The sequence below is a fragment of the Malaclemys terrapin genome, chromosome 4 (assembly GCF_027887155.1).
Source record: "Malaclemys terrapin pileata isolate rMalTer1 chromosome 4, rMalTer1.hap1, whole genome shotgun sequence".
Lineage (NCBI taxonomy): Eukaryota > Metazoa > Chordata > Testudines > Emydidae > Malaclemys > Malaclemys terrapin.
In genome coordinates, this window is record NC_071508.1 from 58,216,040 (window position 1) to 58,243,746 (window position 27,707).

Genomic DNA, 27,707 nt, shown 5'->3' on the forward strand with positions numbered 1-27,707 from the left:
TCTGTTTGGAAACTGCTTCTCTGATGAATCTTCGGTAATTTATTTTCAGCTTAGAGTGTAGAAGGGAGTTCAGCGAGGCAGGGAGATTGGGGTAGTCTCACCATTGTCACCACACTCCCACTTTGAGCAGCCTCCCCTTCATGACTTGCCACAGGCTGGGATTCTGGGACTTACCATCACACCAGTGGGCCACCCCATCCCTCCCAGTCCTGAAAGATGTTTAAAACGGACCAGTCGATGGAACAAAATGACATCACGGTCTCCAGGACTGTGACCCGGATGATTCCTGAAATGTGAATCTAAGACTCCTCTTTCCTGTCTTTCATGTTGTCTAAAAGAGTCCATCTTAGTCACCAGGACAAATCTAACTTTGCAATGCTTTGCCATGACCACTTTTGAACTAAAAGCAATGTTGTGCAGCCTGACTTCAGGATTGGGCTGGTTAGTTTTTGTTTAAATGCCGTCCAGAGGACAACAGAGGAATCTAGCCAAACCCCTTTCCCTACCCAGGTGGGTAAAGCTGAGATACTGGAATGGCTAATTGGATCCTGTGCCATGTGCTGTGACTGTGGCTTTCCAGCAACTGTACTGCAACAAAGTGACAGAAGCTGCATTTCCCAAACTTGAGCTAATCTTTTTTTCTGACCCCTATAGACAGGATCAGACTTCAATAAAACCTGATAGTTACTAATCTCCCCAACAAGAACATTTAGAATCATTTTAGAGACTGACAAGTAGATCTTTCCAGTGGGGAACAAATGCCTGAAATTGTTGTGGGTTTCAAATGTTTTAGGTTTTTTTAGGGTTACCATACGTCCGGTTTTTCCCGGACATGTCTGGCTTTTTGGCAATCAAACCCCTGTCCGGGGGGAATTGCCAAAAAGCCGAACATGTCCGGGAAAATGCCGGCTGGGCACTTCCCCTCCCGTGGCTGCTGGGCTTCAGGCAGCCCCCTTGCCTCCGGACCCCAGCCGCTGGCCCGGCATTTCCCCTCCCGGGCTCCGGCGGCGCAGGGTCCAGAGGCATGGGGGCTGCCCAAAGCCGGTAGCGCTCGGGCAGCTCGGCTCTTAAACAGAGCCGAAGAGTCAGGGGAGGAGCAGAGCCTCCGGCTGCGGCGGCTCTGCTCCTCCCCTGACTCTTCGGCTCTGTTTAAGAGCCGAGCGCTACGGGCTTTGGGCAGCCCCCATGCCTCCGGACCCTGCGCCGCCGGAGCTCAGGAGGGGTAGTGCCCGGCCAGGGGCGCAGGGTCCGGAGGCATAGGGGCTGCCCAAAGCCCGAGCGCTACCGGCTTCACGGTTTGCCGGGCAGCCTCCAGACCCTGCACCCCCAGCTGGGCGCTTCCCCTCCCGGGCTCCAGCTGCGCTGGGGAAGCACCGGCCGGGGGTGCAGGGTCTGTAGGCTGCCCGTAAAGCTGGTAGCGCTCGGGCAGCCCTTTTCGCGTGGCTGGAGGAGGGGGAGTTAGGGCGGGGACTTTGGGGAAGGGGCGGGAAAGGGCGGAGTTGGGGCGGGGCCGGGGTGGGAAAGGGGTGGGGCTAGGGCCTATGGAGTGTCCTTTTTTTTTATTTTTAAATATGGTAACCGTAGTTTTTTGTTTTTTAAATTTTGTGGGAGGTGTTAGATGTACAACAAGCAAAACCAAATTCTTGTCAACAGAGCCATAGATACAAATTTCTGTTCCTTTCATATTGCCACAAAACTAACACAGTATCGTCAAAGGAATTCTATTCCAAAAGCACTGTCCCATTGTCTGGCCTTGCAGGAAGAAAAACAGGAGGCGATGGATGTGGTTTGAGCAGGCTACAACTTGATTCACTTAAAATATCTGGGAGTACCTGGCAATGAATAGTGCAGTGCAGGATATAATTAAATTTCACCTTTTTGGGAGAGGTACTGTCAGCCCTCCTCCTTCCCAACCTAGTCAAAGCCAGCCCATTGCTGGGACCTTGCCTCCCTCCCTCATATAAGAGTAAGGGGCCTGAAAAGGAAGAGCCAGACACTACAAGCCCTCAACCCTCCACTTAGCTTTCTTAAGCGCTGCTTTCCTCTAAATCCCCTTTCCAATCCATTTTATCCAATAACTGTATCCTTTCCATACTGAGTATCTGCACTGGACATCTGTCACAAAGAGACACTAGTTTGGCTGCCTCACTGCTACCCTAGCTGGGTTCCCAGATATTTGCTGATATTTTTATCTAACATTAGGGAAAGACTGTTTCTTCCCCATTCACTGGGCGCCCATGAAGTTGGGCGCCCAGTAAAATATGTCCAGATGAAGCGGGTTTCTCTGGAACATCCCCTTCTCTGGTCACCTGGAAGGGCAATACCCTCTTCCTCCCCACCTGATCCAGCCACTGCCTGTTCAAACTGTTCCAGTCAGGTAAACTTTCCCCTTCCTCCCTCTCTGGTATCAATTGCAGAGGGATCCCCTTATAGGGGCAACACTGCATGCAGCTGTTGTGAGGGCATTTGCACAGCTTCACCATCTTTTCTCATCTTAATCCTATTCCCAGGACTTTCTCACAATATGTACATGTTCAAACAAATCCTGTTGTGGAGCTAGAGGCACTTAACCAAGGTCACAGGCAATTGGCACATCCACACCATTTCTTTGATCCATTTGTGTCTCGTGCTAAACACAACCTGTCTAGAGATAACTGGGCTAATATCTGTTCTGCAGCATCATCCATCTAGAATGTGCCAGGTCAGGGGTCTCATCCTTGATTAAGCTGGAAATAGAAATCGCCTTATCAGTCACTGACCAGAAGCAGCATGACCCATAAAGAAAGGGTCCCTGCGAAGTTGAGCAGTTTTCCACAAACAAATTCTTTCCTTGCCCAATTTGTAGATAGTCCATTATGTCTTACACAGTGTCCATGTATATACAGTTTTAAGCCATAGGCTCATCAATATCCGGTCATATATGCCAGATCACTCAATAGGGTGACCCGCAAGTCCTAAAGTGCAATATTCTCAATAGTGATGGGACACGAAAGACAGACTGCATTGCATACTGATAACTAGTGGTGGTGATACCTTCTCAATAGGAGGGTAGTAAATTTACCAAAATAACATGTAGCTAAGGGGAGGAGGGTGAGGAAAGCACCATCTTCTGTTGTAAGTAGTAATGTTTATTCGGCTTGCCTAATCGAGAGTTGTTGTTTCTGGATTGGGCTTAGTATATAGTTTAAAATATTAAGCAGTGTGTTTACATATTAACAAGTTTTCTAAATATTTAAGTAGCAGCCAAATTTCTCTCAGTACTTTGCCACAAGATGTGATGTTGCCATCCGCTATGTGCTATTCTATTTTCTGTCCCTGCATCAGAATATTTTAAAATCTCTCATAATGCTGGTGTTTTTGTCTCTTCAGGACTACATTGATACCGAGATGCTTCTCTGTGGGGAAAACGTAAACCAGGACAATCTGCTGTCTTATGCAAGGGAAGCTGCAGACTTTGCAACCAATTACCAGCTGCCTTCCTTGGATTTTGCGATTAATCACTATGGGCAGCCAGACGTGGCTATGTTTGATTTTACTTCCATGTATGCCTCTGAAAATGCTGCACTAATAAGAGAAAGGCACAGACATCAGCTCTTAGTTGCCCTTGTTGGAGATAGTTTACTTGAGGTATACCTAGCAGCAACAACAAAAAGCATTTTGAATTCCTTAAAGTAAAAATATGTTTTTATGCTGTAAGAGGAGTTTGGTTTGGTTTTGTTAAACTGCAGGTTCAGGTACTTTGGTAAATGCATTCAGATTGCTTATTTTGACAGTATAATAACCAGGAGGTGGCAATGTGAATTTTATCTGGTAGCTGACATAATCCTAAATCTTTCCTGAAAAGAATAGAATTAAGAAGATTCAGAAACCAGCTGAGCTGGCCACATGTTTAATAATATCTAGTAACAGACAGCATTTTTACTTAGTTTTTAAGCATGTTCATAATTTCTATTTGTTTAAAGGGACACTGACAAGTTTTGAACTTTTTAAATGACTCATTTTTTAAAAGCTGCAATTTCTCAATGAATACCATTAAATAGAATGGCTGGTTTTAATTTTTTTTCTTCCATTCCTATAAGATTCTTTAAGGAGAAACAGGAAATAAGGGGGAAACAGTGAGGCTGCTTCTACATAAAACACTGGCAAATGCATAAAGTATAAAGAAACAAAAAATCTAGAGAAATATTTTGTTACATGCTGACTTCTTTAATTCTAATAACCTTTAGGTGCCACTTTAAATTACAGTGTGATTAGGTACAACACTTTGACAGACAACTTTGCTTTAAAAAAAAACCCTCTAAAGTTGGAGGGGGAGTGACTCCTTGTTGGTCATGTCAGCTGTACTAACTGTGGGCCCAATACTGCAGACACTTGCTCATATGTGTAAGTTTACGTACATGAGTAATTCCAGGGAAATCTTCAAAGAAGTTGCTTGTGTGTGTAAATGTTTGTTACTCATTATTATTCATGTTTGTAATCGTCTGTATCAGAGTGTTGTGGCATTATGGGCTTTCTTCAGGATGTCTTGCACGAAATGGAGTATGTGTTGTTTACTGGGCTGACGTATACAATCGCATTGCCATTAGGGATGGCCTAAGAATGTCAGTGGACCCTCTTTACTTTGTCTTACAACAGGGGTTCTCAAACTGAGGGTCGGGACCACTCAAGGGGCTGTGAGGTTATTACATGGGGGGTCGGGAGCTGTCAGCCTCCACCCCAAACCTCACTTTGCCTCCAGCATTTATAATGCTGTTATACATTAAAAACACTTTTTCATATATTTAAGGGGGGTCGCACTCAGAGGCCTGCTGTGTGAAAGAGGTCACCAGTACAAAAGTCTGAGAACCCCTGTCTTACAATACATGTTGTGAAATGTTGGTGCTTTTTTCTTTACAATAGAATTTTCTTTCATTTTCATACTATAACTTATCAGTAACTAATGCCTGACTAATGATCTCTGATGCGGATTCCACTTGTGTATATAACACAAGTTGTGTTTCACAGCTGAAAACAGGGAGCCAGGTCCTCGGTTGGTGTAAATGGCATAGTTCCCTTGACTGCAGTCCCAGTTATTCAACTGTCCTGCTTTGTACTTTTGATGCTGGGAGTGTAGTTAAAGTGAACAAGCAGTGTACTCAGTATCGCCAACCCCCGATGTTCAGAAATCATCTATCAGATCCCCAAAACATTGTGAGATTGGCTTAAAAATCAGGAGGTTGGTTTGTTTGTTTGTTTGTTTGTTTGTTTGTTTGTTTGTTTGTTTGTTTGTTTGTTTGTTTGTTTGTTTGTTTGTTTGTTTGTTTGTTTGTTTGTTTGTTTGTTTGTTTGTTTGTTTGTTTGTTTGTTTGTTTGTTTGTTTGTTTGTTTGTTTGTTTGTTTGTTTGTTTGTTTGTTTGTTTGTTTGTTTGTTTGTTTGTTTGTTTGTTTGTTTGTTTGTTTGTTAATAAGAAATGTTGGATCTTTCTACTTCCCTTCTGGTTTTTGAATGTTTTAGGGTTCACATTTTCCAGATGTTCTCTGCATAAGTGCTGGAAATTTCTTTGGACAATGAATATACAAATACAAAACTGAAGCTGAGATTCTCATGACTCCAGGAGCTGAGGCTTTGAGAAAAAACACCAAATATTGTGAGAGCTGGCAATACTGTATACTAGAACTTTCTCTGGCCTAGCATCTCAGAATGTGTGAAAACCTAGCCTGCAAGCCCACCTGGCAACTGCTTTGGTGATAAGTCTCTTATTAAGAAAGATGAGGGATAAATATGGCTAAACTGTAAATACTCTTTACAGCCCTTCTGGCCGATGGGTACCGGCTGTGCAAGAGGCTTCCTAGCTGCTTTTGATACAGCATGGATGGTGAAGAGCTGGGATCAAGGAAAACCCCCACTAGAGATCCTTGCTGAACGGTAAACACTTCCTTTCTTCTTCCCCTCCCATTTAAGCAAATTTTAAGGGAATACGGTGATGGTAGAAGATGTTCAAGGAACAGCACAAGTAACAGAAGTATTCTGCTTACCTGTGGTGGCAGTCAGTTCATTTAGGCTACTGAACAGTTTTCAGATGGCAGGGACCTCTAGGCCTGTTCCTGCAAGTTACACTCTGCTGGTGCAAAGGTCCACTGATATCGAGTAATCTGAAGGATTAGGGCCTAAGTGACTATTGACCTGACCCAGTTTGAAACTTTGAGGAAGAGGTGTAAGGCTTGGTATCAAATGACCAGCCCTGCAAATCTTCTGGTCCCCAAGCACTTGTGAAATAATCTGCTTTTAGTCAAAGAACACACATGTCTTAGCAGCAGTAGTCTTCAGAATTGGCACCTCCATTTTTTTAGCTGAGCCTTTTAGTTCATGCTGGGACCGTGATGTGACTTTTATTGACTCTGTTAAATGTGCAGCAAGCAAGAATCTGCATAGCTTTTAATCATAAGTTCTTTTCTATAATCTATTATTCACTCTCCTAAAAACTGTTATTAAAGGCACCAACAAAAAATTTTTTTGCATGGCGATGGCCTGAATTTGCTGACCCTGTTTAGTGGTTCCAGTGGCAAAGATTTGATACTGTTACAGCTGGTCAGGATGTTTTAGAAACTGATGTATCGTAGCTGTTTGGGAGCAGTATTGTTTGTGGTAATTATGAGATCAGGACTATAAGTGCAGTGCTGTGTGAGGAATGAGAAGGCAGATGTTTGTGGATGACTCAGAAACACAGAGCAATCCCAAATGGAAAATTGAATGGAGTAACAAAGGAAGGGCCGAGTGGTTGGGTGAATTGCAGGATGACTGGATCCAATGCTGTTTTGTGGTAAAAGGAGAAGTTACCCCTTGGGTGGAGATTAAAGCAAAACCAGATGTCTTTGCATGACGTAATCTTACTTCTTTCTTGCTCTCTTCCTGCCTCAGGAAGATACAGGCATCACGTAAGTGTCTGTCTCAGGTTTGGGTTGGAAAATTTCTCATGCTGAGACAGTATTGGCAGTTGGTGCAGATGCAGGTTTAGTGCAGGGTGCTAATCATTGATCGATTCTAAATAAAGGTGAGGGCAATTACAAAAGCAATGTAGGAAAAAATGGTTGCACTCGGTCTTCAACTGACACTTCTTTATTATTGTCTGTCAGAGAGAGCATTTATCGACTATTGCCCCAGACTACACCCGAAAATATCAACAAGAACTTTGACCAGTATACCATTGACCCAGGAACGCGCTATCCCAACTTGAACTCCAGCTGTGTTCGACCTCATCAGGTCAGTTCTTTAAAGGCTCACTTTACAAAATCACAATTCATTTTTGTCCCAGGAGTCACATGGCTGCAGTTGAAATGCTGCATAAACAAAACTTTCATGAGATTCTCTGGATGAGGTCAAGTTACCCGATAAAGTTCACGTGAAAAGAAAATATTATATTAAAATCACTTGCAGTGGTTCATGTACTCATGTTCAAATTGTTTTTGCTTTAGGTTAGACATTTGTATGTTACAAATGAGCTACAACAATGCCCTCTTGAAAGGGTCAGCTCTATTAGAAGATCAGTGAATGTCTCAAGACATGGTATGTGAAATTTTCTGCCTGGTATGATTCTTTTACATTTCATGTTCAGAGCATGTAAGTGACTGAAATGTTCTCCCTATATTACACCTGCAGAATCCGATATTCGACCTAATAAGCTTTTAACCTGGTGTCAGAAACAGACAGAAGGCTACAAGAATGTTCATGTCACTGATCTCACTACTTCTTGGAGGAGTGGCCTTGCGCTGTGTGCAATTATGCACCGCTTCAGACCTGACCTCATGTAAGTTATGTGGGTAGAGTTTGCTAATTGTAGGATACGCTAAGTAGTTTATAAAAGTATAGACTAGTGTAAGGCCAACTAAAACAATGCTGGTGGTTTAGAGTCCCCTTTTAACATTTGTTTTTGCAACCGGGTGCATGCCATCGCTGAGTTTGGTTTTTTCCCAGATGTCCTTGGCCCAGCATTTAAAACTGACAGTATACATTTTCAAAGAGCTGCATGGCTTTTAGCCGTGTGATTCTTGTTGACTTTAGTGGAAATCACATGCCTATTTTTTATTTCATTTTTTTTAATGTGAGGGTTTATGTCCATGTGTTCCTCGAAGCACATTCTTAGAAAGGAGAGGCAAGTTCAGGGGAGTTTTGCAGCTTTAGACTGTTTCTGTATGTGCTCTGTTCAGAGCAATACAACACCCTTTCATATTAGCTGCATTATGAACACCAAAAATCGAGTAACAGATTCCCGAGGTAGTCCTGGCAAATTAACTCCCTCTTCTGTCCTAACCCCCTTCTTCTGACTGTAACCACACCATATCCCACTGGACCTAACTACACAGAAACTTTTAGAGTGTGTCTACACGGCAACCAGACACCGGCGGCCACCCCGTACCAGCTGACTTGAGTTTGCGGGGCTCAGGCTGCAGGGCTGTTCAATTGCAGCCTAAACTTCCGGGCTCCAGGTCTCTGCAAGCTGGCAAGGTCCCAGAGCTCAGGCTGCAACCCAAGTCTCCACCTCCACTGCGATTATACAGCCCCTTAGCCCGAGTCCTGCAAGCCTGAGTCAGCTGGCATGGGCCAGCCGTGGGTGTCTAGTTGTAGTGTAGACATGCCCTTAGTGTGTGTCCTCTGCCCCAGCTACTTATTGAGACCTGTGATCTTCCCACATCCAGAGAAGCTGTAATCAGCCTTTAATGGTCATTTCTGTTGAAATCTGTGGTAGGAGTGACTCCAGTGTCCTCTCAGACTCCCTCCGGCTCTGGAGAGTGCACACAGGCATGCTGGGCTACCCAATGCACATAGACTTTTAAACCCACAATGACACTGGCAGAAATTTGAAAAGATGACCTAACTGGAAACTCCAGAATGGAAAAAAATGCCACATGCACCAAAATAAGAGCTAGTGTAAATGGAAGCTAGTGTAATGGTTTCTGACATGGTTAAAGCTGATGGGTGTGCTAAATGCTAATTATTCAGCTGAATAAGAGGTGCAGTTGGGCCCCTTTTACCTTGTGAAACTGGAAATCGTAGAAGCCACCATGCAAGGTGGGCCACATGGCAAGGCGTAACTCAGGAGAATAAGAGGGGTTTCCCTTGGATTGACTGAAAACACAACGACCAAGGGATGGGTTGACAAGCTCTGTGGGCATGAGTAAGGGTGAGATTTTTGTCATGGATATTTTTAGTAAGTCATGGACAGATCACAGGCAATGTCCTGTCCTATGACCTGTCCCTGGCTTTTACTAAAAATATCCCTGACAACATGAGCCAGCTGCGGGGTCCCTCCCCGCTGGCTGGAAGCTGCAGGGGGGTGCCTGCGGCAGCTGGGAGCTATGAGGGGCCCTGCCACCAGCAGCAGCTGAGAACTGCACGGGGGCTGAAGCAGAAAATGTCACGGAGGTCTCTGAAATCAAGGATTCCGTGACCTCTCTGACATAATCGTAGCCTTAGGCATGGGAGAGGCAGAAAGCGAGAGAATCTGTTGTGAATGTAGAGTGAGAAGGAGCACAGAGAGCTTCTTTTGGGCACAGTACATGCTGGAAAGGGAAATTCAAATTCCTGAGCAAGAAAACTCCCTGCTGTTTTGTTTCTACTGTGTTTAGGGAAACAGGACTTTGCATGCTTTCTTTGTAACTAAAGAGGATTCCACCTAAGAAATATCCGACTCCAGCATCAATTTCTCCTCCTAGAGGAAACAACCTGGCAAGGCCCCAAATACTGGCTAATCTCATTGGCCGGAGGGCATCAATATGAAGCACTAAACACAGTAATGAGATCCAGAACACTGTACAGATTTCTACCATCAGATTTTAAAAATTGATGCTTTTGGATTCATAAAAGCAGCTACTGGCCCATGACTGAATTTCAGCCATCCTGGGCATCAGGAAGGGATCACTCTTTTGGGGCATAGAATTTCACATTTGGCATGAGGTGGAGGAAACGTCTTTGCTAGCAGCTTTTTTTTTTTTTTTTAAATATCTGCTTGAAGCTACTTGGGATTGCAATTTTATTGAGTCTCAAGAAAATGGATTGGGGGCAGGTAATGCGGTCAAAAGTCTGTGATAAATTGGACAGTCGTGATATATTTATCGCAAGGACAACAATTTGTGCATGTGCGTGTGTGTGTGTTCGCGTGTGTGTGTGTGTGAGAGAGAGATGCTTTTTATAAGAGAATGTGGTGCTAGTCTGAGCTCACAATTCACTAGTCTATGTGGTCATGAATTTGATTACTTTTCTTTCTAAATGAATTGGGATTATTCCAGTGTTTAAAGGCAAAGTGCATCACTTGCAGCAGTTGGAACATGTAGCAGTGCAGCTATATTCTGGAAGGGAAGGATTTTTTGTACTGTTTGTGGTATGGTTACATTTTTCACATGGTAGATCAGGAAATTCTTTCTCTACAACTAGCTCAAATAATAATTTTGAAAAATTAGGTTCAGTGACATTTTTAATTTAATTTGAAAAGTGAACATCAAACGTAGGGAAGTGCTTTGGGTCCTATGCCTTGTCTGTAAATTTGGATACAGTTCACAAATGCAACCCTGTGAAATGTGCAGGCAGTCTTGAATCATGACTTCAGTCATGACATTCCCAAATGAGGCAAATGAGTGCTTTTATTGTTTGTTTGTGAAAATGGCAGAAGGCAGCTCTCCCCAAACCCACCCAATATTAATCTTTGTTCCTCAGTGACTTTGACTCTTTGAATGAAGAAGATGTTGTTGAAAACAACCAGCTGGTGTTTGACGTTGCTGAACGAGAGTTTGGAATTCCTCCAGTCACCACTGGGAAAGAGATGGCGTCTGCTGGAGAGCCTGATAAACTCAGCATGGTCATGTACCTCTCAAAATTCTATGAGCTATTTAGAGGAACCCCTCTGAGAGCAGTTGGTAAGCAAACCATTTGTTCTTCATTTTTACCGAAATTGGAAAAATCATTTCACCTAAGCTGCCTAATTACGCCTGATGTTGGGCCAAAGTCCGTTTCTCACAGCTACAGTATAATCACTCTGGAATGTTTGACTCCTTTTGCTGTCTGTAGTAGTAATCTCATGCTTAAAACGGAAAGGGAAAAAATATTTTATTTGGATCAAGACTTTCTATTCCTTAATGGTCTCAGAAAGCAGGAGAGCGCTGAGTAACTGCCACTATCATTAAGATAATACTGTCAAACATTATAGTAACTTGCTAAGGATGTTGTTCTCCCCATATTTATTCATATGGGATTCTCTTCCAATTTTTAGAAAACATATGTAGATTTTATTTATTCATTCATTCGTTGTGCGGGGAGAGTGGGCTCCAACACACTCATGTATAAATGCTACTATTAGTAGACTGCAAAAATATTGTTTCTACAGAGAAAATGCTTTGAAAAATGACTTTTTTTATGTGAATACAATATCTTAAGAGTGCAATATCTTCATTTTAACAGATGCTGTGGATAAGCAAAATGGAGAAAATAATGACCTTTGCTCAGCAAAATCATCAAACTTCATCTTTAATAACTACATCAATTTAACGTTACCAAGGAAGCGAGTACCAAAAGTAAGGTTCTTTGCCCTCTACTACTTCACCTCATATTAGTAGGTTAAAGATATACTATCATTCTTCTACATAATGTAAACCAGTAGAATATATACATGATTATATGAAAATAATTCCAATGCAGACAAGGATGTGTTGTCTTATCATACGAATATTTTTGTTTAATGTGTGTAACTCTAACCATTGCAGCATTATGCTAGTCATCAATTAAATTATCTAGAAACTAACTAGTTCTTATAATGCAGTCCTTGCAAATCCAAAATTCATGTTAATGTTCAAAGGGAGTTTTGAGTGTGCAAACAATGAAAGAGTAGAAAGCAAAAACTTATCTAACTAGTTTACTTTAACTGTCCAGACTACTGTGGTATTATTTGACATAGGTAAATATCTTTTTTTAAAAGATGTAAGATTTTTCAACTTGCCAGTGTCCTTTCTTAAAACATTTTCTACTTTAGCTTTATTCAATTCCAGATTGTTCATTTGTGAGCAACATAAAAAGCCTGTTTTCGCAAATCATTTAAAAAACTTTTTGATATTTTTGGCCAGTTTTTCCACTGTTAATATATAATGAAAAATATTTTAGAAAGTTTTATAGACTAGCAAAAAAATTGGAGAAAATCTTTTATTTTTCCCTGCATCAGTTAACCACGCCTTTATCAAAGGTGTACCGTAGTCTTACAGTACTTCATATAAAAGAGTGAAATCTATATTACCATACCACATGTACACTCAAATAATAGTTGTGATTCTAGGAGAATTTTTCAATTTATTAAATATCTTTTATTTATAGCAATGAAATTAATGACCTGGAAAAGCAATAGTTGAGGTTAATAGTACTGATACCACGTTTTCAGGTTCCTTTCTCCAAAACATTTTAGGGGCCAATCCTCCAAACTTACAGAAGTATAATGCCTATGACCTTGAAATCAATAGGAAAGTTCACTACCAAGAGTAACATTTACTGTTGTAAGTGTTTGGAGGATCTGGCCCCTAGGTAATAATCCATTCACATGTGTCCCCTTATTTTTTCTCTCTCCTACTTTATCATAAGTCCCGCTGAGTAATGGAGAATTGCTATTAAGTATGCAATTCCCTGTGCTTCATAAAGCACCCCGTGCCTGTCGAAGTCAGTGAAACCGTGCAGGGCACAGGGATCTGTGCTAGCAGAGCCTGATGCAGGATTGGAGCTCGTGAGAGTGGTTTTTATTTTTCCTTAAGTGAATAGACGCTCTTCCAAGACAATGACTTTGGAGACAGATTCAGTTACATATTTTCCTGTTAAATAACTTTGTATTCCTACATATTTACCCTTCTCCCCACCCCAAATGCAATCCTATCACTAAGTTAACAGGAACTTGGAGAGGCTGTTTTTTTCACCCCCAATCCCACCCTCATTTTCCCTTTTTAAAACTGAGCCTACACAGTCTGGCTCAAAGTCAAAAATGTCCCTCTGTGATTGTTCAGATCTAATTGCTATGAAGTGCTAGCCAACCCACACCAGAACGTGGCTGCTGCTCTGTCAAGTTGTGATAACAGCATAGTTCGTTAACCTCCATGGATGTTTCCTGAAAATACAATCTAATGCAAACTTGTGTGAGGTTGTGTTTCCTGCACCATTCTGTAACCTTATTTTCTTCAGTAATTCCAGCTGTTGCAAAGAAGCCATGTTTGTAACAGACCTAACTTGCTACTCTATTGTAACTTTAGTCTGTTGCATAGTAAAAGAAAAAATATCTGCCATACAAGCACTTTGGATTTTTTTACTTTTAGTTTTTCATTGCCTCACATGTTAACTTGCAAAAGTAACAGAAGGCAGCTCTCTCACTCCTTCATTCCTAGTCCAAAGATCTTAACAGGAGAGAGAGAGAGAGAGTGTGTGTGTGTGTGTGTGTGTGTGTATATATATATATATATATATATATATATATATATATCACACACATGTATGTTCATAGTTTTCCTTATTGGTTACAAATCTGCTTCCAACTTGTCTTTTCAATTCTGGTGTAAACCAGCTACCTAAACAAGATTCTCCTAACCCAGAAAGTGCTTCAGAGCGTACAGATATTTCCTAGGTTTACTTGAATCTTACATGTTGCTAATTCCATAAACACATTTTTAAAGCATGTGACCAGTCAACCACTCACTAGTTATCTCCTATATCCTTATTAGGTAACAACTTTTACCCATCAAACACCCACAAACAAAACCAGAGTGACACACTTACCAACCAGCCAAACTAGAGGCAAGCCAAATAGGCAAAATAAACATTGTGCTCGATTAAAACAGACGATTTCCTTTGGCGAGGAGCTCTTCTTATTGCCATGTTGTTTTTTCCTTAGTTACTCCAAAAAGTAAACAGACTTTCAGTAGTGGAAATCTTTCCCCACTACTAAGGTGTTTAATCCTCTCTCATTAACTGGTAGACAAAAGAGATACCAGTACTTCTTGACCTCTGCAAGCAGCAGAAGTAGGAATTAATACAACAGTTTAGCACTTTGCATTGTCTAGTGAGAGCAGCAGCTTTTGGGAGTTCTTGGAGTACAGCTGCACATGTACGCAGCATTTGATAAAACAATAACTGCTTACGTTCCCCAAAAAAGTTTACAGATGAGATAAACGATGAGAGGAAATTTGCTTTGTGGCCTCCTGTTGGCACCACCATCACAATGCTCTGTGGAAAGGAGAAATAATGCTTTCCCTTAAGACATCTTTCATCTCCAACCCCAGATCCAATATAGTGTGTTTGCAATGTCCATCTAGAAATGGCTCAGGGAGCAAGCATGTCGAGGTCACTTCTTTTGCAGGAAGCGCCACAGACCTTCACAGCTTCCTCTGTGATGTGTAGCTTCTGTGTTCCAAAAATGTTACCTTGTAGTGTGCATTTACACACCAGCTGGAAGGTGAATCCCCAGCTGGGGTAGATCTACATGTGCTAGCTGTCCTCAATAGCACCTAAAAATAGCATTGTAGCCATGGTGGCACAAGCGGCATCTTGGGCTAGCCACCTCAGTATGTACCAGAGTAGCTGTAGCTACACTGCTAATTTTAGCGCACTAGCTCCAGCAGAGCTAGCATGTTTTCATCTACCAGAGCTGGGAATGACACCTCCCAGCTGCTGCATGGGCACACCCTCAGTTTGAGACAGGAAGTTACGCAAACTATAGCTATCTGAAGAGGCGGTGGAAATGTAGCAAGGCAGAAAGTAGCTTCCCAAGTTAGAATTTGGCCATAACCTTAGCTCTAAGTCTGTTCTTCTGCAAAAATTGATATAGGACCTATTAAGTACAAATAGTCAGGTGCTTAGTGTTGTGTCTTGTTGGAGAAATGGCACTTCCAACACAATGGTATGCCTTTACAACATTATGTGGCTTTAATTCAGCACTGACCACAAGGGGAGAATGCCACCAACTGAATTGCCAGCACTGCTTCCTGCACTGTCTGGCTTTTCCTTAGAGCTGGTCATTAGTTGGATGGGAGACCTCTAACCCTGCCTAGTGTGTGAGAGATTAGGAAATTGAAAGCTGAGGGTAATGTGGCTGCAGTTTGTTTGCCAATATGTACTGGGCTAGATAATGTTTTTCATTTTCCTATTAGTGTCTGCAGTGCTCCAGAGGAACTGAGGTTTCCTGCACTTCTCCAGACTATAGAATGAGTTTTAGGTGTTTACATGATAATGAGCACAGTCTGCAGGCGTGGAGTCACTGTGCAATTAATTGCTTAGTAGTATAGGTCTTTAACTTTCAAAATTTTATACAATGGGCTGTGATTAAATTTTTTAATGTGCTGTTGTGCCCTTCATTCTCTTGTGTGGTCTCCGCTTTTATGTACAAACTATTCTGCAGAACACATTGTGCTATTGCACTGATCAATCTTGCTGGGCAGACTGATGCTTACGTAGGATGGGAAACTAGATTACTGAGAGCCAATGCTTGAAAGACACAGTATTCAAAATATTGTCATCTGTTTCTTTTGGTATTTGCCCAGAAGTTAAGGTTGAGATAACTTCAATTAACTCTAGAATGATTTATTATAAGCTGTGGAAAATATTAAAAGGAAGTTTGTATTCATTGTCCTCCCCCCCCTGTTCTTTTTATTACTGGCATGGAAGGTTGCTCATCTGCAGCTCATAGAAATACAAATGACTGAACTGTGTTTTTTATTGACTATTATACAGAAACAACATAGGCTGACATGTTTACCAGGCAGAAAGATTGTCCATGTTATAATTACATTTTTCTACAATTTACCTGTTTGTGGAAGTTGAACCGGAGTTCCAGGACTGAATTTTACTGAGAGCCGATGTAAATTTTAAATCACTAAGTCATTTGACAGGGTAATATCACTTGTCTGTCTATTCAAGTAGGCCCTGATTCAGTAAATTTCTTAAACAAATGCATAACTTTAAGCGTGAGAGTAGCCCAGTTGAAATCAATTGGGACTTCTCACATGCTTAAAGTTATGCATGTGCTTAAATACCTTACTGAATCAAGACCATAATCAGTTTGATAGAACTTGTGGATAAAGCAGACCGTTTTTCTGAAGGGGAGGAAATCTGTTTGTTTGTGCTTGAGAATCTACCTGATGGGGTGCGTGGTGAGAGGTAGGAGGGGAGGGGGATGTGCCTGTGTATATTTGTTTTTTTAACTTTACCTGAAATCCATTACAGTTTAATTATAATATAATTTGTATTTAATACCTTTCATCCAAGAATGTCAAAGTGCTTTATGAGCACTAAATACCTTTAAAAATTGTCCCCTAAATCATTAATCCCTGAAGCACTCCTTTGAGATTTCATACAAGGGAAACTGAGACCAGGAGATTAAGGCCCCAAGAATTCAATCATATCCATTAGTCCCATTGAAGTTCAGTAATAAGTCTCAGTTCAGCAAGGTACTTATGCACATACCTAGCTTTAAGCATGTCCGTATTCCCACTGAAGTCAATGAGACTATTTGTATGCTTAGTTAGGCATGTGCTTAAGTCCTTTGCTGAATCAGGGCTGTAATCCGTGTTAGGGGCGGGATAAGTACCCAAAAGTCCTGAAACTCCTGAGCCCAGTCCCACTCTGCAAACTACCCGTGGGCCCCACTTCCATGTTTGCTAAGTTTTTAATATTTTTAACATATTGATTAATAAATTCTGCATAAATATAGTTGTGCTCAACATACCTTGTTTGGTTTTATTGTTGCAGGTTGAAAGGAGAGAAGAAAATGATATGAACAAAAGGCGTCGAAAGGGCCTCGGTGGCTTTGAAGAGGTGGGTGTTAAGTCTTGTTGCTATGTTAACCCCATCTTCTGCATGAAGAGAGTTAATGAAGTAGCAGGAAGCAGATTCAACAGAGGCCCAAAATCTGAACTTTTGTGTTCTGTGCTGATTAAGACATACCCCCTCTCCCTTTCCTCCCTCCCCCCCCGCCCCGAGAAGCTTGCAGTCTTTAATTAATCTTGTACACAGTAGTGAACCTACATTATTTTTTTTCAAGTTATTTATAAAGGAAAAGTGAGAGATCTTCATTTTTTAACGTCCTATTCTGGTTTAGGAAATACATATATATAGTTACTTTTCTTGTCCCAGCTCAGTTATTTAACTTTTGTTTTATAACTTAACAACATTTCCTTCCGGCAAGAGTCCCGTTCCTTTCCTGATTTTTGTTTTTTATGGCTTCTTGCTCTATATTCAGCAGTATCAGTTCAGTCTCTGTAAATCCTGTTCTTTCTCTCACTTGAGGGATAGGCCACCAAGGAGAATAATCTATTTGTTTATATAAGTGATTTTTTTTTTTTTTTTTACTGTCCCATAAAAGTGAGTTCCTTTTTGAAATGAGCAGATGTATCACAAAATAACATCATTCTTCTCAGGCTGTGAGTGTCTTGTGTAATATCACTGAAGTCTCAATTTCAGATTTGAAGAAAAATTCTCAGTTTGGTTTTTTTTACAGGCTTCACGTTTTTCTAGTCGGGGTACGAATTCTGGTAAAGATCAGGGCGACAGAGAAGGAATGAATCAAAATAAAGTAAAGTCAATGGCAACGCAGCTGTTGGCAAAGTTTGAAGAAAATGCCCCAAACACATCTCTCCGGAGACAGGTGAGTGACGAATGTAAAATTCACCTTTGAAATTCAAGTAATCTCTCTCCTTATGAACAAAACAGTAGTTCTGAGATAAAAATTGCATCTGTAGTGAGTTTGAAGAAGCTTTTTTTAAGAATTTGTCGTCTAAAATTTGTATAGAAAATATCCTTTTCATTGCATTTAGGGAGAAACTAATTGGTGACTATGTAGGTGCCCATTGCATAGTAATACATAGTGCAATTGTGTTGGTTTGAAATGTACTGCGAAATTATCTCTGAAGCTATGGCTTTATAGTGGAGCTTTGTAACAATAAGTTGTCATAGGTCTGCTGGCTAAGGTTTTGTAAAAGCTCTTCAGTTTTCATGTTTTGTGGATGAAAGGATACAGAGTCACTTTCAAGACAAAAAGATCCAGTGGAATGTTTTCTTTTCACTGTAATTCTTGTCTAGAAAAGAAAATGTAGAAAATACAAGACAGTGAATCTAATCTTTTGATGCATGCATTGTCATTAAACGAACAGAATATACTGTGCATGTTTTGCAGTTGATCATGAGTGACTTCAGCAGGACTGCTCAAGTTAACCATAGTCTCTGTTTAAAATATTTAGTATTCCACATGCGCACTTCCAAGTACAGTTGTAATGGGAGAGCAGACCATTAATTTGGGTAGACTCCAAAAGGGCTGTGTAGAACATCTGGATAAAGCCCTTTTTAGGGATCCCTTTAAGCAGTGTTTCTTTCTTTCTGTCTGTCTCGAAATATCTTGTTCTATTTACCTTTTCCTAAGATTTTCCAATCTTATGTTTTGTTTTGACTCAAAATGTTATACAAGGAGCTAGTAGATAAACCAGCCCTGCTCTCTTCTTCTGATCCTCCTGCTAATCCTCGCTTTATTAAGCCTAAGGAGCCAAGTCCTTCACCTCCACCAAAGAGTCAGGTAGGAATTCATAAGGAGAAAATCTTTCTATAAATAATTAACGTACTATTTTCATTTAGTACGGCAGGATTCAGTGTCTTCAAATGACTCCAGAACACTCAAATTAATGTTTGAATTTGATCACATAAGTGACAGGTGTGTTTAGCTGTTGCATGCCAGGACATCTTAAAGCAAGGTTCTTGAATTTAGTGTGGTGGTACCCAAAATAATACAGAAAAAATAGGTGAATGATAAGAGACACCCCCCCCCCCCCAATGTTAAAGTTACATTATTACACTCTTCAGGCAAGATTAGAAAGCTGACTGAAGAATGTGTGTGTGCATGCAAAGCACTCTAAATGTGTATGGGTCAAGTTCTATGTGCTTAACTCAAGCAAACTCCCATTGACATAAGTGGAGAAGTTGTGTATATATGTTGTAGTGTATATATAAATTTTGTATGCTAGAAAAATACTTCAATACATTCAATGTGTTGATATATGCATGTACAATAATCTGTGTAGTTTGATAGAATGCTAAGACAAAGGGAGTTTTGCTGAGTTTGACCCTATGAAACAATTCAGAATGACCAATGACTCGGCGCTCAACAAAGGGTTGGGATTCAGTTTAGAATCATAGAATATCAGGGTCGGAAGGGACCTCAGGAGGTCATCTAGTCCAACCCCCTGCTCAAAGCAGGACCAATTCCCAACTAAATCATCCCAGCCAGGGCTTTGTCAAGCCTGACCTTAAAAACCTCTAAAGAAGGAGATTCCACCGCCTCCCTAGGTAACCCATTCCAGTGCTTCACCACCCTCTAGTGAAAAAGTTTTTTCCTAAGATCCAACCTGAACTTCCCCAACTGCAACTTTGAGACCATTACTCCTTGTTCTGTCATCAGGTACCACTGAGAACAGTCTAGATCCATCCTCTTTGGAACCCCCTTTCAGGTAGTTGAAAGCAGCTATCAAATCCCCCCCCCCCCTCATTCTTCTCTTATGCAGACTAAATAATCCAAGTACCCTCAGCCTCTCCTCATAAGTCATGTGCTCCAGCCCCCTAATCATTTTTGTTGCCCTCCGCTGGACTCTTTCCAATTTTTCCACATCCTTCTTGTAGTGTGGGGCCCAAAACTGGACACAGTACTCCAGATGAGGCCTCACCAATGTCGAATAGAGGGGAACGATCACGTCCCTCGATCTGCTGGCAATGCCCCTACTTATACAGCCCAGAATGCTGTTAGCCTTCTTGGCAACAAGGGCACACTGTTGACACACATCCTGCTTCTCGTCCACTGTAACCCCTCGGTCCTTTTCTGCAGAACTGCTTCCTAGCCATTCGGTCTCTAGTCTGTAACAGTGCATGGGATTCTTCCGTCCTAAGTGCAGGACTCTGCACTTGTCCTTGTTGACCTTCATCAGGTTTCTTTTGGCCCAATCCTCTAATTTGTCTAGGTCCCTCTGTATCCTATCCCTACCCTCCAGCGTATCTACCACTCCTCCCAGTTTAGTGTCATCTGCAAACTTGCTGAGAGTGCAGTCCACGCCATCCTCCAGATCATTAATAAAGATATTGAACAAAACCGGCCCCAGGACCGACCCCTGGGGCACTCTACTTGAAACCAGCTGCCAACTAGACATGGAGCCGTTGATCACTACCCGTTGAGCCTGACGATCTAGCCAGCTTTCTATTCACCTTATAGTCCATTCATCCAGCCCATACTTCTTTAACTTGCTGGCAAGGATACTGTATCAAAAGCTTTGCTAAAGTCAAGGAATATCCACTGCTTTCCCCTCATCTACAGACCCAGTTATCTCCTCATAGAAGGCAATTAGGTTAGTCAGGCATGACTTGTCCTTAGATAAGCATCTAAGAGCTAAACAGTTATCCAACTTTCCAGTCCTTTTGAGTGGAGCCCCAGATATTTTGTGGTAAGGATCTATGCTAGGAACCTCATTGTAGCCCAGAATGAAACACTGAATAAATTTGGCTTCTTAAAAAAAAAAAAAAAAAAAAAAAAAAAAAGTCTCATATCAAACAGTGCTGATACTTAATTTTAAAAGGGCTGAATATTTTCTTATGCAGTTCAGGTTGCTGTCTTGTTTCCATTTTGCGGAAGACCATTCTTGGCATGCCAGAAAAATCAGAGTGGCCTGCTGTAGAATGTGAGCTCCTTGTTCCATACTCCTTCCCTCTATCTGATAGGTGTAAGGGTAGATCAGCCGATAATTCAGACAATTAACATGATTTGGTTTGCATGAATGGGATGAGAATCATTGTTTAAAGAAAGATATCCTTGTGTATGGTGTACCATTATTAGCAATTTATAGGCTGACGTGTTTGTGTTTTTGAGAAATGATTATTTTTTGTGAGTGCTAATTTCATGTAATTGGTCAACCATTATAAAATAGAAGGCCTGATTTCATGAAAATACCAATGGGAGGATCATTTTTAATTACAATATGAAACCACAGTTATGGTTCAAAGACCATTTCTGTTTGTAGACTGATTTTTGGAACCACCTCTTACTTTAATAAAACCCCCAAACCTTTGGACCTGAAATGTATTCTGCTTAGGCTCAGAATAGAGTAGATCTTGAATTATGCGAAGTAAGTTGTGTTCCTCAGAGGTATTTTTGCACTTCAGTAGTTCACAGTTTCATGCATGTTTTCTGTGGCAAAGGTCCTGATCCCCAGTTTGAGACCCCCTGACTAGTCACGCTATTTAGAGTTCACATAGAGACTGTAAAAAGCGACAGAGTCCTGTGGCACCTTACAGACTGAGAGATAGCTAGACTACAGGATGTGAAGACTTGCATGTGTTGTATAGTCCAAATATACTTCAGTGCATGGAAATATGCATGAGTTGTATAGTAATGCAGTGTTTTAAAACATGGAAGAATACTGCATTATATGAAATCCATAGACGTGCCTGGCTATGATACACTGTTGTGTATGTTGTCTTAGAACATGTGTGAGTTGCATGATAGTCCAAGAACAACTTTTTTCATTTGAAGTGTTTCCCAGTTTCAGGCAGTAGCTAGGACTGAACATGTGGTCAGAGAGCCAAAGCAATCTTTGCATGGTTCTGATCGTGTGGCCAGGGGATCAAGAATTGTAGAAAAAACAGACATACAGTCCAGGCTTTCAGAAACTCTTGCATCTACCTGTCCTGCTGCATTTGTGATTTCTGGAGTGCTTAAACGCCTTCAGCACGTGGAGGAAAAAATTAATCAGGTGACAAGCTATTTCATTTTTAACTTCTGTCTCTCTTAACTGTGTTTATTCTGGTTAATTCTTCTATGCAGACTATATATTCTGTACTTTACATGTTTCTGTTACATAGTTAAGACATACATTGCCTTTCCCTGTACACACTGAACTTCTGCCTTTTCTTGCATGACTGCTATCTAAAATCTGTCTCTCTGTTCTGTTTCCCTTCCTTGGCTTTTATTACAGAAGAAAGCTCAGTCCGTAGCAAATAGGGAATTTCATAAAAAGAACATTAAAGAGAAAGCAGCTCATCTTGCCTCAATGTTTGGATACGTGGACTTACCAAAGGTGAATATTTAGGTTTTGCAGCTGCAAAAACAATAGTCTAGAAGAGACCAGATGTAAGTTAGACGTTTGCAACAACTTTGTATTTTCATTTCTTCTTTTCATCTGGGGTGAAGCTAAAACAGTCAGGAGTTCAGATTCCAGTACATCATGCAGAATGACTTGTGTTATTAAAATATATAATATAATTACCTTCTTTTTAGTGAAAACATGGAATAACCAGATATTTAAAGTGTGAGAATATTTAAGCATACCTGAAACATACTAGAAACAGCTCATTATAAAGGTGGCCTGAGAATTCAAATGTTGGTAGCTTTAGAAATAGAAATTACTTGACAAGGTGAATATTCAATCAGCTGATCAATGTGTTCACTGTATAGGTTTGTTTTATCTTAAAAACTATTCCACTTCTTCTGTTGCTACTCATGGGTGTGGTTTCTGATTGAATGGCCAGGTGCAGTCAGGATATTGGTTGAAGTGGAGGTTTTGCGGTGACGATTTCCTTGACTCCTCACTGTCAGATGTACAGATAGGCCTGGGGTATGTTATCCTGTTGCAGACCAGTATCCCAGATTCTACTGAATCTCTCTTACCCTCTCTCTGCACCACTGCAGTGAATGAATTTTATTTGGAAATTACTAATGACCCTTCACTGCGCTGAACAGAAAAGGAGCTGACTTAATGGCGACTAGGGAATTGGGAGAGGGAGAAATTCTTGTTAAGGCTTTTGTTGACTGATACGAAATAGAGATCAATATTTTCTCTTGAGGGGCAACGTAGATATTCTCCAAAGAAGTCAGTATATGTGTAATTCTATAAATCTCTATCAGAAATATTGGAAACTTTCTCCAATATGTTCATGAATTCCAGTGTAACACTTTTTCCTTTGAAATTAAGTGGTACAGAGGAGATGGAAGTTAGTGATTCAGAAAAAATTGACTGCACCTCTAATTCACCAGGAAGCAGAAAGATGCTATCTAATTGGCTCAGGTTTCAAAGTGGTAGCCGTGTTAGTCTGTATCAGCAAAAAAAACGAGGAGTACTTGTGGCACCTTAGAGACTAGCAAATTTATTTGGGCAAAACCTTTCATGGGCTAAAACCCACTTCATCGGATGTATATAGTGGAAAATACAGTAGGAAGATTCATATACACAGAGAACATGGGGAAAATGGGTGTTGCCGTACCAACTCTAACGAGACTAATCAATTAAGGTGGGCTATTACCAGCAAGAGAAAAAAACTTTTGTAGTGATAATCAGGATAGCCCATTTCAAACAGTTGACAAGAAGGTGTGAGTAACAGTAGGGGAAAAATTAGCATGGGGAAATAGTTTTTACTTTGTGTAATGACCCATCCACTCCCAGTCTTTATTCAAGCCTAATTTAATGGTGTCCAGTTTGCAAATTAATTCCAATTCTGCAGTTTCTCTTTGGAGTTTTGTTGTTGAAGAATTGCGACTTTTAGGTTTGTAATTGAGTGATCAGGGAGGTTGAAGTGTTCTCCGACTGGTTTTTGAATGTTATAATTCTTGACGTCTGATTTTTGTGTCCATTAATTCTTTTGCGTAGAGACTGTCCGCTTTGTCCAATGTACATGGCAGAGAGGCATTGCTGGAACATGATGGCATATATCACATTGGTAGATGTGCAGGTGAATGAGCCTCTGATGGTGTGGCTGATGTGATTAGGTCCTATGATGGTGTCCCTTGAATAGATATGTGGACAGATTTAGCAACGGGCTTTGTTGCAAGGATAGGTTCCTGAGTTAGTGTTTTTGTTGTGTGATGTGTGGTTGCTTGTGAGTATTTGCTTCAGGTTGGGGGGCTGTCTGTAAGCGAGGACTGGCCTGTCTCCCAAGATCTGTGAGAGTGAGAGATCCTCCTTCAGGATAGTATCAAAGGGGTAGCCGTGTTAGTCTGGATCTATAAAAGCAGCAGAGAGTCCTGTGGCACCTTATAGACTAACAGACGTATTGGAGCATGAGCATCCGAAGAAGTGGGTATTCACCCACGAAAGCTCATGCTCCAATACGTCTATTAGTCTATAAGGTGCCACAGGACTCTTTACAACCTATCCTGAAGGAGTAGCAGATCCTTGATGATGCGCTGTAGAGGTTTTAGTTGGGGGCTGAAGGTGACGGCTAGCGGCATTCTGTTACTTTATTGGGCCTGTCCTGGAGTAGGTGACTTCTGGGTATTCTTCTGGCTCTGTCAATCTGTTTCTTCACTTCACCAGGTGGGTATTGTAGTTTTAAGAACGCTTGATAGAGATTGTGTAGGTGTTTGTCTCTGTCTGAGGGATTGGAGCAAATGCAGTTGTATCTTAGAACTTGGCTGTAGACAATGGATCGTGCGATGTGGTCTGGATGAAAGCTGGAGGCATGTAGGTGTATATATAGCTGTCAGTAAGTTTCCGGTATAGGGTGAGGTTTATGTGACCATCACTTATTAGCACTGTAGTGTCCAGGAAGTGGATCTCTTGTGTGGACTGGTCCAGGCTGAGGTTGATGGTGGGATGGAAATTGTTGAAATCATGGTGGAATTCCTCAAGGGCTTCTTTTCCATGGGTCCAGATGATGAAGATTTCATCAGTGTAGCGCAAGTAGAGTAGGAGCTTTAGGGGACGAGAGCTGAGAAAGCGTTGTTCTAAGTCAGCCATAAAAATGTTGGCATACTGTGGGGCTATGCGGGTACCCATAGCAGTGCCGCTGACTTGAAGGTATACATTGTCCCCAAATGTGAAATAGTTGTGGGCGAGGACAAAGTCACAAAGTTCAGCCACCAGGTTTGCTATGACATTATCGGGGATACTGTTCCTGATGGCTTGTAGTCCATCTTTGTGTGGAATATTGGTGTAGAGGGCTTCTACATCCATAGTGGCCAGGATGGTGTTTTCTGGAAGATCACCAATGGATTGTAGTTTCCTCAGAAAGTCAGTGGTGTCTCAAAGATCACTAGGAGTGCTGGTAGCATAGGGCCTAAGGAAAGCGTCTACATGGCCAGACAATCCTGCTGTCAGGGTGCTAATGCCTGAGATGATGGGGCATCCAGGATTTCCAGGTTTATGGATCTTGGGTAGCAGATAGAATACCCCTGGTTGGGGCTCTAGGGGTGTGTCTATGCAGATTTGTTCCTGTGCTTTTTCAGGGAGTTTCTTGAGCAGATGGTGTAGTTTCTTTTGGTAACTCTCAGTGGGATCAGAGGGTGTGAACACCACCTTCTACAGGCCATTACACTCTGATCCCTTTGTGTGTGTGTGTGTGTGTGTGTGTGTGTCTTCCTACTGTATTTTCCACTGCATGCATCCAATGAAGTGGGTTTTAGCCCACAAAAGCTTATGCCCAAATACATTTGTTAGTCTCTAAGGTGCCACAAGTACTCCTCGTTCTTTTTGCTAATTGGCTCAGCAGATTTCACTTAACTGTAGCAAGCTGGAATGCACTTATTTGAGGATAAATTCTGTTTGGCTAATGTTGTACCAAACTTTTGCATTTACCTCTGAGGTCAAATTTACTACCTCATCTTGTGACTTTCAGCCAATTGTGACCCAATAGAAAAATAATTTCTATTTATTCAATAGTTGTTGAATTACTTTCAAATTTTAACCAATCACTTGTACTAACTTCAATTGTTCAGCACTTGTAGATACTAGATCATAATTAAATGTTATTAAATTCATATGGTGAAAATTGATGATTATCTCATTATCCCATCCATTCATCTTGCCCACTTTAATATATTTTCATTGTGGCACACACCAAATTGAGTGCAGATTCCATTAATCATAATAATAGGCCTTATTGCTTATGTGTTAAGTGAAAATGTGCACTACAAAGTTTTGTACATGCACAAGATCATACACCTATTGTCTGAACTGACACTATTTCCTAATATAGTAAAATAATGGACTGAATTCTGTAAAACACTCCATAGTAATGAGAAACCTAAGTAATTGCAAAACACACTCTGAAGAGGTTAATCTACTAGACTGGTGCATTCCCTTGTAAGAGTTGAAGCAGATATTGTTCTCTGGAGGCTGCTTATTGTTGTTACTCTGTTACTGTTCACTGTACTTTTTAATAATGTGTACCTTAACAAAGAACCAAGTCGTGTTTATTTGACCAGAGTAGCAGAGTTTCAGTTTTGAAGTAATTGTACTGTTACTACCTTCCTAACCTTTTCTTGTGCATGGTTGTGCAATTCCGCCAACTTGACATTTGTTAATGTGACTATCCTCTCTGATAATGTTTCCTCTATTTCTGCTCTATACAGAATAAACTACCTATTAAAGGCGTATCCTATTATCAGCCCCCAACTCCCTCTTGCCTTCCAGCTCATGATTCAGCTGCTACTTCATCTTCATCATCTTTTCACTCAACTTCCCCTGCTGTTCAATCTAGCAAGGTATTCTGGTAACAGATTTTCATGTAAAATCCATTCTTGCTCTAAAAATTGCAGAAGAATTGGCTCAGATTGAAGGTCTTGGCTTTGCATGGAGAATCTGTGCGTACTATGTTTCACATTGGACGCAGAGGTTTAAACCGCTCACTTTGTTTTGTTTACTCCTGCATGTTTGTAAAAGTAAAATATCATAACAAAAAGTAATTCAGATTAAAAGCTAAGAAGTAGATCATACATTTTTGAGAATTTTAATCTTAGCAGTAGCTAATTTTAAATGTTTTTTTGTTTCCTTTTAATAATACCGCAAACTCTCCTGTGAGAATTAAATGCTTGAGCACGCATTTCCTCTATAAAAGAAGCTTTGATACATAGGAAATAGGCGTAAAGTGACTGAAGACAATTCAATAAATTAGAATCCAACAAATATAGAGTTCCCATTAAGATAAAGTAACAGAAGCTTTGATCTGGATAAGCTTAAAAAGGTTCAGCTTCCTTCTCCCCTACATTCAGAAACTATTTTAATTGGGGTATTTTCAGCCATCTCCTTTGTAGGCCAGATCTTTGGGAAGGACCTACATGTCCTTTCTTTCCTCCAGTGGCTATCGCAACAGCAGCACAGGTTGTCTTTCAAGCCTCAGAACAAGTAAGCATATTGAATAGGTTTGGAGTAAGAATAAGTGGGGAAACCATAAAGTTCCTAGAAATGTTAAAGAGCAGCTGTGGCGTCTGGAACACTAAGGCGTTTGGAATCAGTAGGTTCTACCACCACGTTTAAGAAGTGGGAGTTAGGGAAGGGTTGTTTATCAAAACCTAAAATGGTTTGCCATGTGTTTTGGAGGATGAGAGATCATCTGCTCAAACCTTTCAACCCATCCTTCCTCAACTTAAGTCTCTCTGCTCACTATGAAAACAATCATTCTTTTTAAAAAAAACACCCATGTCATAAATTACTCATGAGCATGGTCAAAATCCAGCCCAGATAATTAATGGCTGAATGTAAAGATATTCAGGAGTATAAATTAGTTGTTTCAGTCAAATTCCTGGTGGATTTATACCCATCTTACAGTTGACACTGGTTAGAACTTTGACTTGCAGCCTCGGTAGAATGGGCAATAACTGAAAGGTCTGACCTGTGCTTGCAACCCTGGAGGCTGGTACTTCAGATCAGAGGCCAAGTGCTTAAACTTTCATGATTTTGGTGGTTGTGGGTTTTGGGGTTTT

General features: G+C 41.0%; 1 protein-coding gene across 1 annotated transcript in view; it reads left to right on the forward strand.

Moving 5' to 3' along the window:
* MICAL2 (microtubule associated monooxygenase, calponin and LIM domain containing 2) overlaps positions 1 to 27,707 on the forward strand; it is a 192,836-nt gene that overhangs the window by 69,799 nt on the left and 95,330 nt on the right. The window contains exons 8-20 of the mRNA XM_054026154.1: positions 3,370 to 3,627; positions 5,790 to 5,905; positions 7,114 to 7,240; positions 7,453 to 7,543; positions 7,637 to 7,784; positions 10,688 to 10,887; positions 11,429 to 11,541; positions 16,736 to 16,801; positions 17,484 to 17,630; positions 18,447 to 18,551; positions 21,556 to 21,765; positions 21,988 to 22,089; positions 26,358 to 26,489. Of these exons, the coding sequence (XP_053882129.1) occupies positions 3,370 to 3,627; positions 5,790 to 5,905; positions 7,114 to 7,240; positions 7,453 to 7,543; positions 7,637 to 7,784; positions 10,688 to 10,887; positions 11,429 to 11,541; positions 16,736 to 16,801; positions 17,484 to 17,630; positions 18,447 to 18,551; positions 21,556 to 21,765; positions 21,988 to 22,089; positions 26,358 to 26,489 (1,815 nt within the window). The remainder of the gene's footprint in view (positions 1 to 3,369; positions 3,628 to 5,789; positions 5,906 to 7,113; positions 7,241 to 7,452; positions 7,544 to 7,636; positions 7,785 to 10,687; positions 10,888 to 11,428; positions 11,542 to 16,735; positions 16,802 to 17,483; positions 17,631 to 18,446; positions 18,552 to 21,555; positions 21,766 to 21,987; positions 22,090 to 26,357; positions 26,490 to 27,707) is intronic.